This window comes from Entelurus aequoreus, linkage group LG08, assembly GCF_033978785.1.
Source record: "Entelurus aequoreus isolate RoL-2023_Sb linkage group LG08, RoL_Eaeq_v1.1, whole genome shotgun sequence".
Lineage (NCBI taxonomy): Eukaryota > Metazoa > Chordata > Actinopteri > Syngnathiformes > Syngnathidae > Entelurus > Entelurus aequoreus.
This window is the reverse complement of record NC_084738.1, coordinates 80,100,009-80,115,761: the sequence shown is the minus strand read 5'-3', so window position 1 is coordinate 80,115,761 and position 15,753 is coordinate 80,100,009. Positions and strand designations below refer to the sequence as shown.

General features: G+C 37.7%; 1 protein-coding gene across 1 annotated transcript in view; it reads left to right on the top strand.

Annotated features, from left to right (window-relative positions):
* The window catches only part of adamts6 (ADAM metallopeptidase with thrombospondin type 1 motif, 6), a 144,353-nt gene that overhangs the window by 70,130 nt on the left and 58,470 nt on the right, over positions 1-15,753 (top strand). Inside the window, exons 11-12 of the mRNA XM_062057354.1 lie at positions 2,941-3,082; positions 7,509-7,616. Coding sequence (XP_061913338.1) covers positions 2,941-3,082; positions 7,509-7,616 — 250 coding nt within the window. The remainder of the gene's footprint in view (positions 1-2,940; positions 3,083-7,508; positions 7,617-15,753) is intronic.

Sequence of the window (15,753 nt, the reverse complement as noted above, 5' to 3'; positions counted from 1 at the left end):
AAAACGTCGCAAAGAGACGTTCAAAAAGGCTGCCTTGTTATTATACTTGTTTTTTTGTTTTGTTTTTTTAATCAAGGAAACAATCACTAGTATTAACTAATTTGTTTTAAATTAAAGGACAATACTTACAGTATTGACACTTTGTAGGGCGCAACAAAACAAAAACGTCGCAAAGAGACGTTCAAAACACTGCCTTGTTATTATACTTGTTTTTTTTGTTTTGGTTTTTTTAATCAAGGAAACAATCACTAGTATCAATTACATTTTTAGAACTAAAAAGACATTATTTGCAGTATTGGCACTTTGTTGGGCGCAACAAAACAAAAACGTCGCAAAGAGACGTTCAAAAGGCTGCCTTGTTATTATACTTGTTTTTTTGTTTTGTTTTTTTTAATCAAGGAAACAATCACTAGTATTAATTAAATTTTTATAACTAAAAGGACAATACTTGCAGTATTGACACTTTGTAGGGCGCAACAAAACAAAAACGCCGCAAAGAGTCGTTCAATAGACTGCCTCGTTATACTTGTTTTTATTTTTTATTTATCAAGGAAACAATCACTAGTATTAGTTAAATTTTTAGAAATAAAATGACAATACTTACAGTATTGACACTTTGTAGGGCGCAACAAGACAAAAACGACGCAAAAAGTCGTTTAAAAGACTGCCTCGTTATTGAACTTGTTTTTTGGGGGGGGTTTTCAAGTAAACAATCACTAGTATCAGTTACATTTTTAGAAGAAAAAAAAAGAACAATACTTACAGTATTGACACTTTGTAGGGCGCAACTAAACAAAAACGTAGCAAAGAGACGTTCAAAAGACTGCCTTGTTGTTATACTTGTTTTTTTGTTTTGTTGTTTTTAATCAAGGAAACAATCACTAGTATTAACTAATTTTTTTGAAATTAAAGGACAATACTTACAGTATTGACACTTTGTAGGGCGCAACAAAACAAAAACGTCGCAAAGAGACGTTCAAAAGACTGCCTTGTTATTATACTTGTTTTTTTGTTTTGTTTTTTTTAATCAAGGAAACAATCACTAGTATTAATTACATTTTTAGGACTAAAAATACATTATTTGCAGTATTGGCCCTTTGTTGGGCGCAACAAAACAAAAACGTTGCAAAGAGACGTTCAAAAGGCTGCCTTGTTATTATACTTGTTTTTTTGTTTTGTTGTTTTTAATCAAGGAAACAATCACTAGTATTAACTAATTTTTTTTAAATTAAAGGACAATACTTACAGTATTGACACTTCGTAGGGCGCAACAAAACAAAAACGCCGCAAAGAGACGTTCAAAAGACTGCCTTGTTATTATACTTGTTTTTTTGTTTTGTTTTTTTTAATCAAGGAAACAATCACTAGTATTAATTACATTTTTAGAACTAAAAGGACAATACTTCCAGTATTGACACTTTGTAGGGCGCAAAAAAACAAAATTGTCGCAAAGAGACGTTAAAAAGACTGAGAAAAGCGCTATATAAATATAATTCACTTCACCTCACTTCACTCGTTAATATACTTATTTTATTTTTATTTTATTTTTATCAAGGAAACAATCACTAGTATTAATTACATTTTTAGAACTAAAAGGACAATACTTGCAGTATTGACACTTTGTAGGGCGCAACAAAACAAAAACGCCGCAAAGAGTCGTTCAAAAGACTGCCTCGTTATTATACTTGTTTTTATTTTTTATTTATTAAGGAAACAATCACTAGTATTAGTTACATTTTCAGAAATAAAAGGACAATACTTACAGTATTGACACTTTGTAGGGCGCAACAAGACAAAAACGACGCAAAAAGTCGTTTAAGAGACTGCCTCGTTATTGAACTTTTTTTTAAAAATGTTTTTAAAATTTATCCAGGAAACAATCACGGGTATTAGTTACATTTTTGGAGATGAAAGGACACTACTTACAGTATTAACACTTTGTAGGGCGCAACAACAACAACAACATAAAAAGCAGCAAACACTGAACTTACCAAGAATGGTTCAAAAGACTGGATCAAACTTTTTTTTTTTTTTTTTTTTTTTTTATCAAGGAAACAATTACTAGTATTAGTTACATTTTTAGAAATAAAAGGACAATACCTACAGTATTAACACTTTGTAGGGCACGACAACAACAAATAAATGCAAAGACTGAACTTTCCAAGATTGGTTCAAAAGACTGGCTCGTTTTTATAGTTTTTTTAATTCAAGGAAACAATCACGAGTATCAGTTATACAATAAAGTGTAGCTGATAATAATGTAATTGTTCATACACAGCTAGTACACAGCTAGTACACAGCGTATGTACTGTAGTTGTACTAACACACATGACGTGGTGTTCGTATCATGGTCGATATTAAAGTGACTCACTCGATGGACAGTTTCGCGTTTGGTCCAGCTGGCCGGGGACTGTTTCCTGTTGATTTTGGGTAAGCACTCCATTTATGTCCAAGTAGCTCGTCTCCAATTTTCATATTTATAGCGCCCAAATCGCTTTCCTCCCCCTCTCCCGGCGTCCGTCTGCTCCAACGTCTTCCCCTTCCTTCGTGCTGGCTTCTGGAAGCATCAGGGTGTGAACGGCGTCCCTCATTAGCTGCATCTTTCAAGCGTTTTATAATCATCTTTGAAATCGTTTGAAAGAAAAGAAGACATGTGTGTTTTTGTCTCTCATAATGATTGTGAACGCTAGGGGGATTAAAAAAAAAAATTCAGTTCCTCTTTAGGAGGAAATAATTTTGTAAGAACCGATAAATGGCATATTATTGGGATGTGTGATATTCTGGTGTGTTAAAAAGAATCAAAATGTTCACCAAAATCAAATGAAAACGTGTCACAGATCCGAACCACGGATCCTGTGCACCGTTCCATCGCCGCGACATCCGTCATCCAGATTGATTTGTGCAGGAAACAATCCTATTTGAGGTCTGTGTTTCTGACAGCTCAGGTCGGGGGACGTGTCTGGACAATGAACCTCTGAAACGAGACTTCCTGTACCCAACAGTGGCTCCGGGGCAGGTGTACGACGCCGACGAGCAGTGCCGCTTCCAGTACGGAGCCTCCTCGCGACAGTGCAAGTACGGGGTAAGAAACCAGCATCCTCCCCACCCGGTGTTCTCCGAGTAGACTTGACCCAAACTGCCGTCCAGAGCCTTGAAGGAAGGAATAAACCAAACCCCCGTGAGGTCCGCATATTTAGTCTTGTGCCGGTCCCTTTGGGACATGAGGTAATAGGTTCTTCAGCTTTATATTTCCTGTTTGAGACCAAGGGGAGCTTCGTAGATAACTCTTTAATTACTGTCTGACAAGTGGAGGTGCTCTGGAGGTCCCTCTGAGCGCCACAGCTCCAAACTTGTCAGACAAAGAGGCGAAGGTCTGAAGGAGCGACGCTCCTATCGCGCTGTGAAGATACCCAGGAAGACAGATAAAGAACGAGGCCATGGAAAGACCAGTGAGGGTTAGAGGGTAAACCTGGTCTTCTTCAAACCTGATTCATGCCACCATTTTCGGAAGAGACTGTTTCAGTTCTCTTCAAGAGGCCCCTTTCCACCAAAACTTCAGGAATTTTAAGTTCCCGGAACCTTTAGTTCCTGGAGCAGAATGTTCCTGTGGACCCGTGTGGTTTGCGTTTCCACCGCCTTTGACAGTTCAGGTAGTTTTGACAAATGACGTGCAGTACATTTCTACATTAGTCATATTTCTTTCACTTGAGTGTAAGTGAATGGAATGCAAAGCAATCTGTGAATAACAATATATAAATATTAAATGTCAGTGTTTATCTGTAAGTAACAATATATAAATAATAAATGTCAGTGTTGATAAATAACATATCAATAGTACATGTCAGTGTTTATCTGTAAATAACAATATATAAATAATAGTCAGGGTTTATCTGCAACTAACAATATATCAATAATACATGTCAGTGTTTATCTGTAAATAACAATATATAAATAATAAATGTCAGTGTTAATAAATAATATATCAATAATACATGTCAGTGTTTATCTGTAAATAACAATATATAAGTAATAAATGTCAGTGTTAATAAATAATATATCAATAATATATGTCAGTGTTTATCTGTAAATAACAATATATAAATAATAAATGTCAGTGTTAATAAATAATATATCAATAATACATGTCAGTGTTTATCTGTAAATAACAATATATGAATAATACATGTCAGTGTTTATCTGTAAGTAACAATATATAAGTAATAAATGTCAGTGTTAATAAATAATATATCAATAATACATGTCAGTGTTTATCTGTAAATAACAATATATAAGTAATAAATGTCAGTGTTAATAAATAATATATCAATAATATATGTCAGTGTTTATCTGTAAATAACAATATATAAATAATAAATGTCAGTGTTAATAAATAATATATCAATAATACATGTCAGTGTTTATCTGTAAATAACAATATATGAATAATACATGTCAGTGTTTATCTGTAAGTAACAATATATAAATAATAAATGTCAGTGTTTATCTATAAATAACAATATATACAAAATAAATGTCAATTTTTTTCTGTAAATAACAATATATAAAGAATAAATGTCAGTGCTTATTTACAGACAAACACTGACATTTATTATTTATATATTGTTATCTGTAAATAACAATATATAAATAATAAATGTCAGTGTTTGTCTGTAAATAACAATATATAATTAACAAATGTCGGTGTTATCTATAAATAACAATATACAAATAATAAATGTCAGTGTTTTTCTGTAAATAACAACATATAAATAATAAATGTCAGTGTTTTTCTGTAATTAGCAATATATAAATAATAAATGTCAGTGTTTATAAATAACAATATATAAATAATAAATGTCAATGTTTTTCTGTAAATAACAATATATAAAGAATAAATGTCAGTGTTTATTTGTACATAACATTATATAAATAATAAATGTCAGTGTTAACCTGTAAATAACAATATATAAATAATAAATGTCAGTGTTAATAAATAACAATATATCAATAGTAAATGTCAGTGTTTATCTAAATAACAATATATAATTAATAAATGTCAGTGTTATCTATAAATAACAATATACAAATAATAAATCTCAGTGTTTATCTGTAAATAACAATATATAAATAATAAAGGTCAGTGTTTATCTATAAATAACAATATATAAATAATAAATATCAATGTTTTTCTGTAAATAACAATATATACATAATAAATGTCAGTGTTAATAAATAATATATAAATCATACATGTCAGTGTTTATCCGTAAATAACAATATATAAATTTACAACATGTAATAAAGTCAATAGTTCATATTTGATGTCCTCCTCTTTTCCACATTTATCCAACCAAGTCCGAGTAGTAAGCAGCCCAGGTCGCCGCTCCCAGTCCGGCTTCATACTGCTCCGTAAAAAAGAGTCAGTCTACTTCTCGTAGCTTCGCGGATCGAAATGAAGATTGTAAAGCTGATAAACAACAATAAACTGCATGTAGTTTAAAGACTGCAGCTGAGTAGAAACACTAGTTTATATATTTCTAATATACAAAAGTTCCTCTGATCAGCTTTCTTCAGCACGAAGATGACCCACTAAAGTTCCTGCAAGTCAAAAGTTCCCTTTGTTCTTCTTTCTTGTTGTCAAGTTTGTTGTAGAAATACACGAGAAATAAGAAATGAACAAGTCGTACTCCACAATGGCGGTCGTGTGTTTGAAAAATACGTTTTAGGAACTGTGTTCAACCAATCAGCGTTCGACAGGACAGCCCACCCCCAAAGCTAACCCGGTTAGCTTCGAAAAGTCCCTCCCAGCTGGGAGGAACTCCGAAAGGTTCCAGAAGAACTGAATCTACCCGGGTAGTTTTTGGGTGAAACACAGGGGGAACTTTATTTACCTGGGTAAATGGGGAAGTTCCTGCGGTGGAAAAGGGTTTCGGCTCAGCATTCTTCAGGTTCCTGCAACTCGAAAGTTCCTAGGGTTCTTCTTCCTCCCTGTTGTCAAGTATCTTGTCATTGAAATACACGAGAAATAAGAAATGAACAAGTCGTCCTCGCATACTCGTGTGTTCGAAAAATACGTTTTAGGAACTGTGTTCAACCGATCAGCGTTCCACAGGACAGCCCTCCCCCGAAAAGGTTCCAGGTTGCTTCCAAAAGGCCCCTCCTAGCTAGGAGGAACTCCGAAAGGTTCCAGAAGAACTGATTCTACCCGGGTAGTTTTTGGTGGATACACAGGGGGAACTTTACTTACAGTGGGGAAGTTCCTGCGGTGGAAAAGGGCCGAATGTCTTCGACTCAGCCTCATCAGCACGAAGGTTCCTGCAACTCGAAAGTTCCTACGGTACTTCTTCCTCTCTGTTGTCAAGTATGAAAAACACGGGAAATAAGAAATAAACAAGTTGTCCTTCAGGTAATTCGGAAAAGAAAGCTGTGTCCCACCAATCAGCATACCTTTCCTAAGTACTTAGTGGTGATAAGGAACTAAATGAGTTCCTGGTGGAACTTTATCTACCCTGGTAGTTTTTGGGGGAAACACAGGGAGGTAAATTCTTACATTTCCTTACCCAATCAAACCAGGTGGTGAGGTGTGCTAAATTGAACTCTGACTCTGCCTGATTCCTTGCTTCTTGTCTCGTTTAATAGATAGTTCGGTGTTTGAACCTGACATGGTCCACACTCAGATCTTGTGAAATCACGGCGAAGATGAAGTTATCTTTACGGCCCCTTGCAGTTTACCGCCGTGTTCTCCCTTCACGTAAATCCATCAGGCCCGTATCCGTGTTGGTTGGCTCTCGGGTCGCGGACCTTTCATCAGGGCCCGGGGTCGGTGGACGTAGCAACGGGGCGGCTTATTGGAAGCAGCTGGCAAAGGGAAGTGGCTGCAACCACTTTGTGTAATCTGGACCGGCTCAGGGGGTTCCGCTTATTTACTGACGGGTCAGGATCTGCTAGCCGGATCGTAACTCTTGTTCATGGGCCAACTCTTCCGCCGCGCACGACTGTCCCGTCGAAGCCTTTGAAGTGCAGAGCGGGGGACTGAACCGTCACGCAGAACTGTACTTGCAACATGTGCTAGCTTAATGGTTTCAATTTGGGGGCAACTTTCACTTTCCTCCCGTAATCCGAGCGCTTTGTCCGTGCGGTCCAGAAGGAGCCTGGTCTGCAGTCTAGGAAAACACGGCAGTGTTTGTTCAGACACTCGGTCAGACTGAAGATATTTGCTCGGCCTTGCGGGTCATCTTTATCTGAGACTTGAGGTCTTGGGGGGTGTTGCTCACCCGCCATTATCCCAGGAATGGAGGTGAGCAAACGTTACTCACGCTGTTGATCCAGCTGACGCCTCCTTTCTCGTACGAGGACACCAAGAGATAACCTTTTGGCGTCGTCCCTGGTCTCATCGTCTGGCCTCTCCCGGGATTTATTGCCCGGCTTCCTTTGTGTTCCTTTGGTCGCTGCGATTCCCAGGAATTGATTTATTCTGACCAACTTGCTTTTTTTGCCTTCTTTCCCAGGAAGTGTGTAGAGAGCTCTGGTGCCTTAGCAAAAGCAACCGCTGTGTCACCAACAGTATCCCCGCCGCCGAGGGAACCCTGTGCCAGACCGGCAGCATCGAGAAAGGGGTAAGTTTCCCGCCAAGTCCGGCCCAAACCTGGCGACGGCTTTGTCGCGGCTAATATGTTAGCTCGCTAATATGTCAGGATCATACAGTCGTCCCTGGTTTATTGCGGGTTTTTGGTTCCAGGCTTGTCCGTAGTAGCTGAATTTCCACAAAGTAGGAATATTCACCATTATCAGTGGCCTAGTGGTTAGAGGGTCCGCCCTGGGATGGGTAGGTTGTGAGTTCAAACCCCGGCCGAGTCATACCAAAGACTACAAAAACGGGAGCCATTACCTCCCTGCTGGGCACTCAGCATCAAGGGTTGGAATTGGGGGTTAAATCACCAAAAATGATTCCTGGGAGCGGCCACCGCTGCTGCTCACTGCTCCCCTCACCTCCCAGGGGGTGATCAAGGGTGATGGGTCAAATGCAGAGAATAATTTCGCCACACCTAGTGTGTGTGTGACAATCATTCATACTTTTTTACTTTAACTTTATTATTGGGGTGCAGCCGTCCGGTTTCTCTTCTAGCTTAGTCACTGCCTTGCTCCCAGTGCCACCCACACTTAAAACCTAGCTTACCACCACCAACAAGCTTAAATGTGTGGCTTTCTCTGTGTAAAGTGCTTTCGGACTAGTGTCGTCCCGATACCAATATTTTGGTACTGGCACCGGTACCAAAATGTATTTCGATACTTTTCAGTACTTTTCGATACTCTTCTAAATAAAGGGCACCACAAAAAATGTCATTATTGTCTTTATTTGAACAAAAAAATCTTAGTGTACATGAAACATATGTTTATTATTGTAATTTAGTCCTTAAATAAAATAGTAAACATACTAGACAACTTGTCTTTTAGTAGTAAGTAAACAAAGACTCCTAATTAGTCTGCTGACGTATGCAGTAACATATTGTCATTTATACATCTATTATTTTGTCTACATTATGAGGGACAAACTGTAAAAATTGATTATTAATCCACTTGTTCATTTACTGTTAATATCTGCTTATTTTCTGTTTTAACATGTTCTATTTACACTTCTGTTAAAATGTAATAATCACTTATTCTTCTCTTCTTTGATACTTTACATTAGTTTTGGATGATACCACACATTTAGGTTTCGATCCGATACCAAGTAGTTACAGGATCATACATTGGTCATATTCAGTTCATCCTCTGTATATTCAGCTTCAAAAAGATAAGGTCATGAATCCTCATTTGTCCAACAAGTCATATTTGTGGATTGTTACCGATTCTGCCAGGATTAGAACAGCTAGTACACAACGTATGCACTGTAGTTGTAATAACACACATGACCTGCTGCGTGTATCATGATCAATATAAAGTGGACAGTTGTGCGTTTCCGGTTCATTTGGGTAAGCACTCCATTTATGTTTGAAATAGCTTGGCTTCAAATTCCACATTTATAGCGTTGCATCACTTTCACTTCACTCTCTCAACTTCCCGTCTGCTCCGATATCTCACTCTTCCTTCGTGCTCGCTTCCAGAAGCAGCAGTTCATCCTCTGTATATTCAGCTTCAAAAACATAAGGTCATGAATCCTCATTCGTCCAATAAGTCGTATTCGTGGTTTGTTACCGAATCTGCCAGGATTAGAACACACTCTCGTTTGATTCCGTAAACACATTCAAAATATGTGCTCGCTTCTGGAAGCAGTAGTTCATCCTCCGTATATTCAGCTTCAAAAAGATAAGGTCATCAATCCTCATTTGTCCAATAAGTCGTATTCGTGGTTTGTTACCGAATCTGCCATGATTAGAACACACACTCGCGTTTGTTTCCGTAAACACATTCAAAATATGTGTTCGCTTCTCGAAGCAGTAGTTCATCCTCCGTATATTCAGCTTCAGAAAGATAAGGTCATGAATCCTCATTTGGCCAATAAGTCGCATTCATGGTTTGTTACCGAGTCTGCCATGATTAGAACACACACTCGCGTTTCTTTCCGTAAACACATTCAAAATATGTGCTCGCTTCTCGAAGCAGTAGTTCATCCTCCGTATATTCAGCTTCAAAAAGATAAGGTCATGAATCCTCATTTGTCCAATAAGTCGTAGTCGTGGTTTGTTACCGAATCTGCCATGATTAGAACGCACACTCGCGTTTGCTTCCGTAAGTAGTAACACACATTCAAAATACGTGCTCGCTTCTAGAAGCAGTAGTTCATCCTCTGTATATTCAACTTCAAAAAGATAAGGTCATCCATCCTCATTTGTCCAATAAGTCGTATTCGTGGTTTGTTACCGAATCTGCCAGGATTGTAACACACTCGCGTTTGTTTCCGTAAGTAAGAACACACATTCAAAATATGTGCTCGCTTCTCGAAGCAGTAGTTCATCCTCCATATATTCAGCTTCAAAAAGATAAGGTCATGAATCCTCATTTGGCCAATAAGTCGTATTTGTGGTTTGTTACCGAATCTGCCAGGATTAGAACACACTCGCGTTTGTTTCCGTAAGTAGGAACACACATTAAAAATACGTGCTCGCTTCTAGAAGCAGTAGTTCATCCTCCGTATATTCAGCTTCAAAAAGATAAGGTCATGAATCCTCATTTGTCCAATAAGTCGTATTCGTGGTTTGTTACCGAATCTGCCATGATTAGAACACAGTCGCGTTGTTTCCGTAAGTAGGAACACATTCAAAATACGAGCTCGCTTCTAGAAGCAGTAGTTCATCCTCCGTATATTCAGCTTCAAAAAGATAAGGTCATGAATCCTCATTTGTCCAATAAGTCGTAGTCGTGGTTTGTTACCGAATCTGCCATGATTAGAACACACACTCGCGTTTGCTTCCGTAAGTAGGAACACACATTCAAAATACGTGCTCGCTTCTAGAAGCAGTAGTTCATCCTCTGTATATTCAGCTTCAAAAAGATAAGGTCATGAAACCTCATTCGTCCAATAAGTCGTAGTCGTGGTTTGTTACCGAATCTGCCATGATTAGAACACACTCGCGTTTGCTTCCGTAAGTAGGAACACACATTCAAAATACGTGCTCGCTTCTCGAAGCAGTAGTTCATCCTCCGTATATTCAGCTTCAAAAAGATAAGGTCATCAATCCTCATTTGTCCAATAAGTCGTATTTGTGGTTTGTTACAGAATCTGCCATGATTAGAACACACACTCGCGTTTGTTTCCGTAAACATATTCAAAATAGGTGCTCGCTTCTCGAAGCAGTAGTTCATCCTCCGTATATTCAGCTTCAAAAAGATACGGTCATGAATCCTCATTTGTCCAATAAGTCGTATTCGTGGTTTGTTACAGAATCTGCCATGATTAGAACACACTCGCGTTTGTTTCCGTGAGTAAGAACACACATTCAAAATATGTGCTCGCTTCTCGAAGCAGTAGTTCATCCTCCGTATATTCAGCTGCAAAAAGATACGGTCATGAATCCTCATTTGTCCAATAAATCGTATTCGTGGTTTGTTACCGAATCTGCCATGATTAGAACACACACTCGCGTTTGCTTCCGTAAGTAGGAACACACATTCAAAATATGGTGAATTTTGTATGTAGCAACGGTGTTAGCTCGTGGCGCTAGCTCGTGGCGCTAGCTGGGGTTTAGGTCATGGGCATACTGGGAGGGACAGTTTTAACGCGGATTACGGCGGCCATTGTGGCGGGATGGTCCGAGGTCTAAAAGGGAAGAATGGGAGAGTGTCACCAGCTGTCACGGGCCATTAGCATTAGCTCAGTGGAGCCTTTGAGGGTCGGGGGCCCGCCGACAGGGTCCCGGACAACACAGGGGGGGCCCCAGGTTGTGCCGGGGGGGGCTTTTGGAAGCGCTTTTGGAGCAGTTTTGGGAGCGCCGCCGACGCACCCCGTCTGGGCCGGAAGGCTTGAAAAGGGAACGCGAGTGTCAGCCGTTTCTCACCCGCCGTGTAATGAAGAGGGGCCCGCGGGGACAAAAAGTGACCCAGCGAGGCAAACTGAGCTTCCCGTTGTCTGCGCTCTCACCTTCCTGGAGGTTGTTGTGTAACGTCACCCCGCCCTGCAACTTCATCTCCTTTAAAGAGCCGCCGTAGCACAGAAAGAGGACACCGGCCCCACGTAGTCCTGGCCTCCAAGACTGCCGGTCCCTCTGGGCCCTTGGCCTACTGACACAGTTGGTGAAACTGAATCCCTTAACACCCTCAGGATGTGCTCGCATGAAACAAAGACGCCTCCCCCGCCCCCGTCGGATAAAAAGGCAATTTAAGTGTGCGATATTTCACTTGGGGGCTGACCAGGTTTTGACCTGTCCCGGGTGTAGGGTGGTACGGTATACCGGTACCGGTAAGGTATCGCCGTGCTAATGAATCAAAAAATGGTGCTTGAGAAAGTACCCGTTCCCGGGCGTGACGTCATGTCATGACATTGCTGGTTTTACGAGCGGAGGAGCATGTTCGGCAGCGCACACACACAGAGTACTTACAAGCAGACACAGTGTGTAGACAGAAAAGGGAGAACGGACGCATTTTGGTGTAAAAAGTAAAGATAAAGGTGAAGTTATAACACTGAAATGCTTCTAAATCACTAATCCTGGCCTCCATGGCGACAAATAAAGTAAGTTTCTTACAAGTAGCATTATCACTGGAGGACGAGGAATAGCTAAACATGCTTCACTACACACCGTAGGAGGATACAATAGCTCACTGGCGTCACAATGTAAACAAACGCCACGGGTGGATCTACACCTGACATCCACTGTAATGATACCAAGTACAAGAGCATATCTAGTCGATACTACTATGATTACATCGATATTTTTTCCTTTTTAAAAAAAATTAATACCATGTTTATAAAGTCAGTAAATATGTACTTGGACACATGAGGACTTTGAATATGACCAATGTATGATCCTGTAACTACTTGGTATCGGATCGATACCTAAATGTGTGGTATCATCCAAAACTAATGTAAAGTATCAAAGAAGAGAAGAATAAGTGATTATTATATTTTAACAGAAGTGTAGCTAGAACATGTTAAAACAGAAAGTAAGCAGATATTAACAGTAAATGAACAAGTGGATTAATAATCCATTTTTTACAGTTTGTCCCTCATAATGTGTACAAAATAATAGGTGTATAAATGACACAATATGTTACTGCATACGTCAGCAGACTAATTAGGAGTCTTTGTTTGTTTACTTACTACTAAAAGACAAGTTGTCTATTTTATTTAAGGACTAAATTACAATAATAAACAAATGTTTCATGTACCCTAAGATTTTTTGTTCAAATAAAGACAATAAAGCCATTTTTTGTGGTGCCCTTTATTTAGAAAAGTATCGAAAGGTATCGAAATACATTATGGTACCGGTACCGGGACAACCCGAATACAAACATCTATTCATAATGTACACAAAAACCGAAGCACTTTCAACATATCTCATTCTATTTTAGTAACTTTATTGAGTTTACAACCCCCTGGTGCTGTTTTGTACTGTTTTTGTACTTATCAGGGACCGAGTCCCTTTGGGACTGAGGACCCTATTGTATTTCTAGCGTTTTTTTATTATACCGCCGCCTCTTTGAGCTGTAATTTGACCCCCTTAACATGCTTCAAAACTCACCAAATTGAACACACACATCAGGACTAGCAAAAATTGCGATCTATTTAAAAAAACAAAACTCAAAATTGCGCTTTAGCGCCCCCGAGGAAGAAAACACAGACAGTAGGAATGTCGTAGAGACATGAAACAAAAACCTCTATGTAGGTTTCACTTAGACCTATATTTCATACACTGACAACCCCCAGCAAAAATCAACAGGAAGTTTGCAATTCCCCCTTCAAAACAAAAGTTGAGTAAAAACAGTCACCTTTTTTCAAACATTATCTCCTCTGAGCACGTTTGTCGTGTCGGCTTCAAATTAGCACAGGAGAGAGATTGAACCCTTCTGATTAAAAGTTGATGAAAGAGTTTTAATTACTGCTCCGGTTTGGATTTTATGAGCCCTCAATGTCGGTCCCGTCCATCGCTGCTTGCAGCTTTAATTGTGATTATTATTTCTCAATTGTTTGTAAATGTTGCAATTTATAAATAAAGGTTTATAAAATTCCACAAAAAAACTCCAAAAAAACAATATAAGACTACATTTCCGCCTCTGCGTGACGTCATTATCATCGCGCCGTTGCTGTAATTGTGTTATTGCAATAACAATTGCACTATATTTCTACAAAAAATAAGTCAAAGTATTATGAGAAAATTTATTAAATTTAACAATAAAGAGCTGTACTAATTAAAAAAAAAAAACAAAAAAAACAATATAAGAATAAATTTCCGCCTCCACGTGACGTCATTATCATTGCGCCGTTGCTGTAATTGTGTTATTGCAATAACAATTGCACTATATTTCTACAAAAAACAAGTCAAAGTATTATAAGAAAATGTATTCAACTTAACAATAAAGAGCCGTCCTGATTTAACAAAACAAAAAAAAAACAAAAAAAAAAAGCTATGTAAGACTACATTTCCGCCTCTGCGTGACATCATGATCATCGCGCCGTTGCTGTAATTGTGTTATTGCAATAACAATTGCACACTATTTCTACAAAAAATAAGTCGAAGTATTATACGGAAATGTATTCAATTTAACAATAGAGCCGTACTAATTAAAAATGTTTTTAAAAAAAAGTAAGACTACATTTCCGCCTCTAATTTCAATAAAGAGCCATACTAATTTGAAAAAAAACAAAAAAACAACAATGTAAGACTACATTTCCGCCTCTGCGTGACGTCATTATCATCGTGCCGTTGCTGTAATTGTGTTATTGCAATAACAATTGCACACTATTTCTACAAAAAATAAGTCGAAGTATTATACGGAAATGTATTCAATTTAACAATAAAGAGCCGTACTAATTAAAAATGTTTTTTTTAAAAAGTAAGACTACATTTCCGCCTCTAATTTCAATAAAGAGCCATACTAATTTGAAAAAAACAAAAAACAAAACAATGTAAGACTATATTTCCGCCTCTGCGTGACGTCATTATCATCGTGCCGTTGCTGTAATTGTGTTATTGCAATAACAATTGCACTACATCTCTACAAAAAAAACCATCTCTACAAAAACAACAACAATAAAGAGCCATACTAATTTTAAAAAAAACCCAAAAAAAACAAACAAACAAAAAAAAACCAAACAAACAAAAAAAAACAATGTAAGACTACATTTCTGCCTCTGCGTGACGTCATTATCATCGCGCCGTTGCTGTAATTGTGTTATTGCAATAACAATTGCACACTATTTCTACAAAAAATAAGTCAAAGTATTATAAGAAAATGTATTCAATTTAACAATAAAGAGCCATCCTGATTTAAAAAAAATAAAAAAACAAAATAAAAAAAACCAATGTAAGACTACATTTCCGCCTCTGCGTGACGTCATTATCATCGCGCCGTTGCTGTAATTGTGTTATTGCAATAACAATTGCACTATTTCTACAAAAAATAAGTCGAAGTATTATAAGAAAATGTATTAAATTTAACAATAAAGAGCCGTACTAATTAAAAATGTTTTTAAAAAAAAAGTAAGACTACATTTCCGCCTCTAATTTCAATAAAGAGCCATACTAATTTGAAAAAAAACAATGTAAGACTACATTTCCGCCTCTGCGTGACGTCATTATCATCGTGCCGTTGCTGTAATTGTGTTATTGCAATAACAATTGCACTACATCTCTACAAAAAAAAACATCTCTACAAAAACAACAACAATAAAGAGCCATACTAATAAAAAAAAAACCCCCAAAAAACCCAAACAAACAAAAAAAAAAAAAAAAAAAAAAACCAATGTAAGACTACATTTCCGCCTCTGCGTGACGTCATTATCATCGTGCCGTTGCTGTAATTGTGTTATTGCAATAACAATTGCACTATTTCTAGAAAAAATAAGTCAAAGTATTATAAGAAAATGTATTCAATTTAACAATAAAGAGCCATCCTGATTTAAAAAAAATAAAAACACAAAATAAAAAAAAACAATGTAAGACTACATTTCCGCCTCCACGTGACGTCAAATGTATTCAATTTAACAATAAAGAGTCATACTAATTAAAAAAAACAAAAACAAAAAAAACAAACAATGTAAGACTACATTTCCGCCTCTGCGTGACGTCATTATCATCGCGCCATTGCTGTAATGGTGTT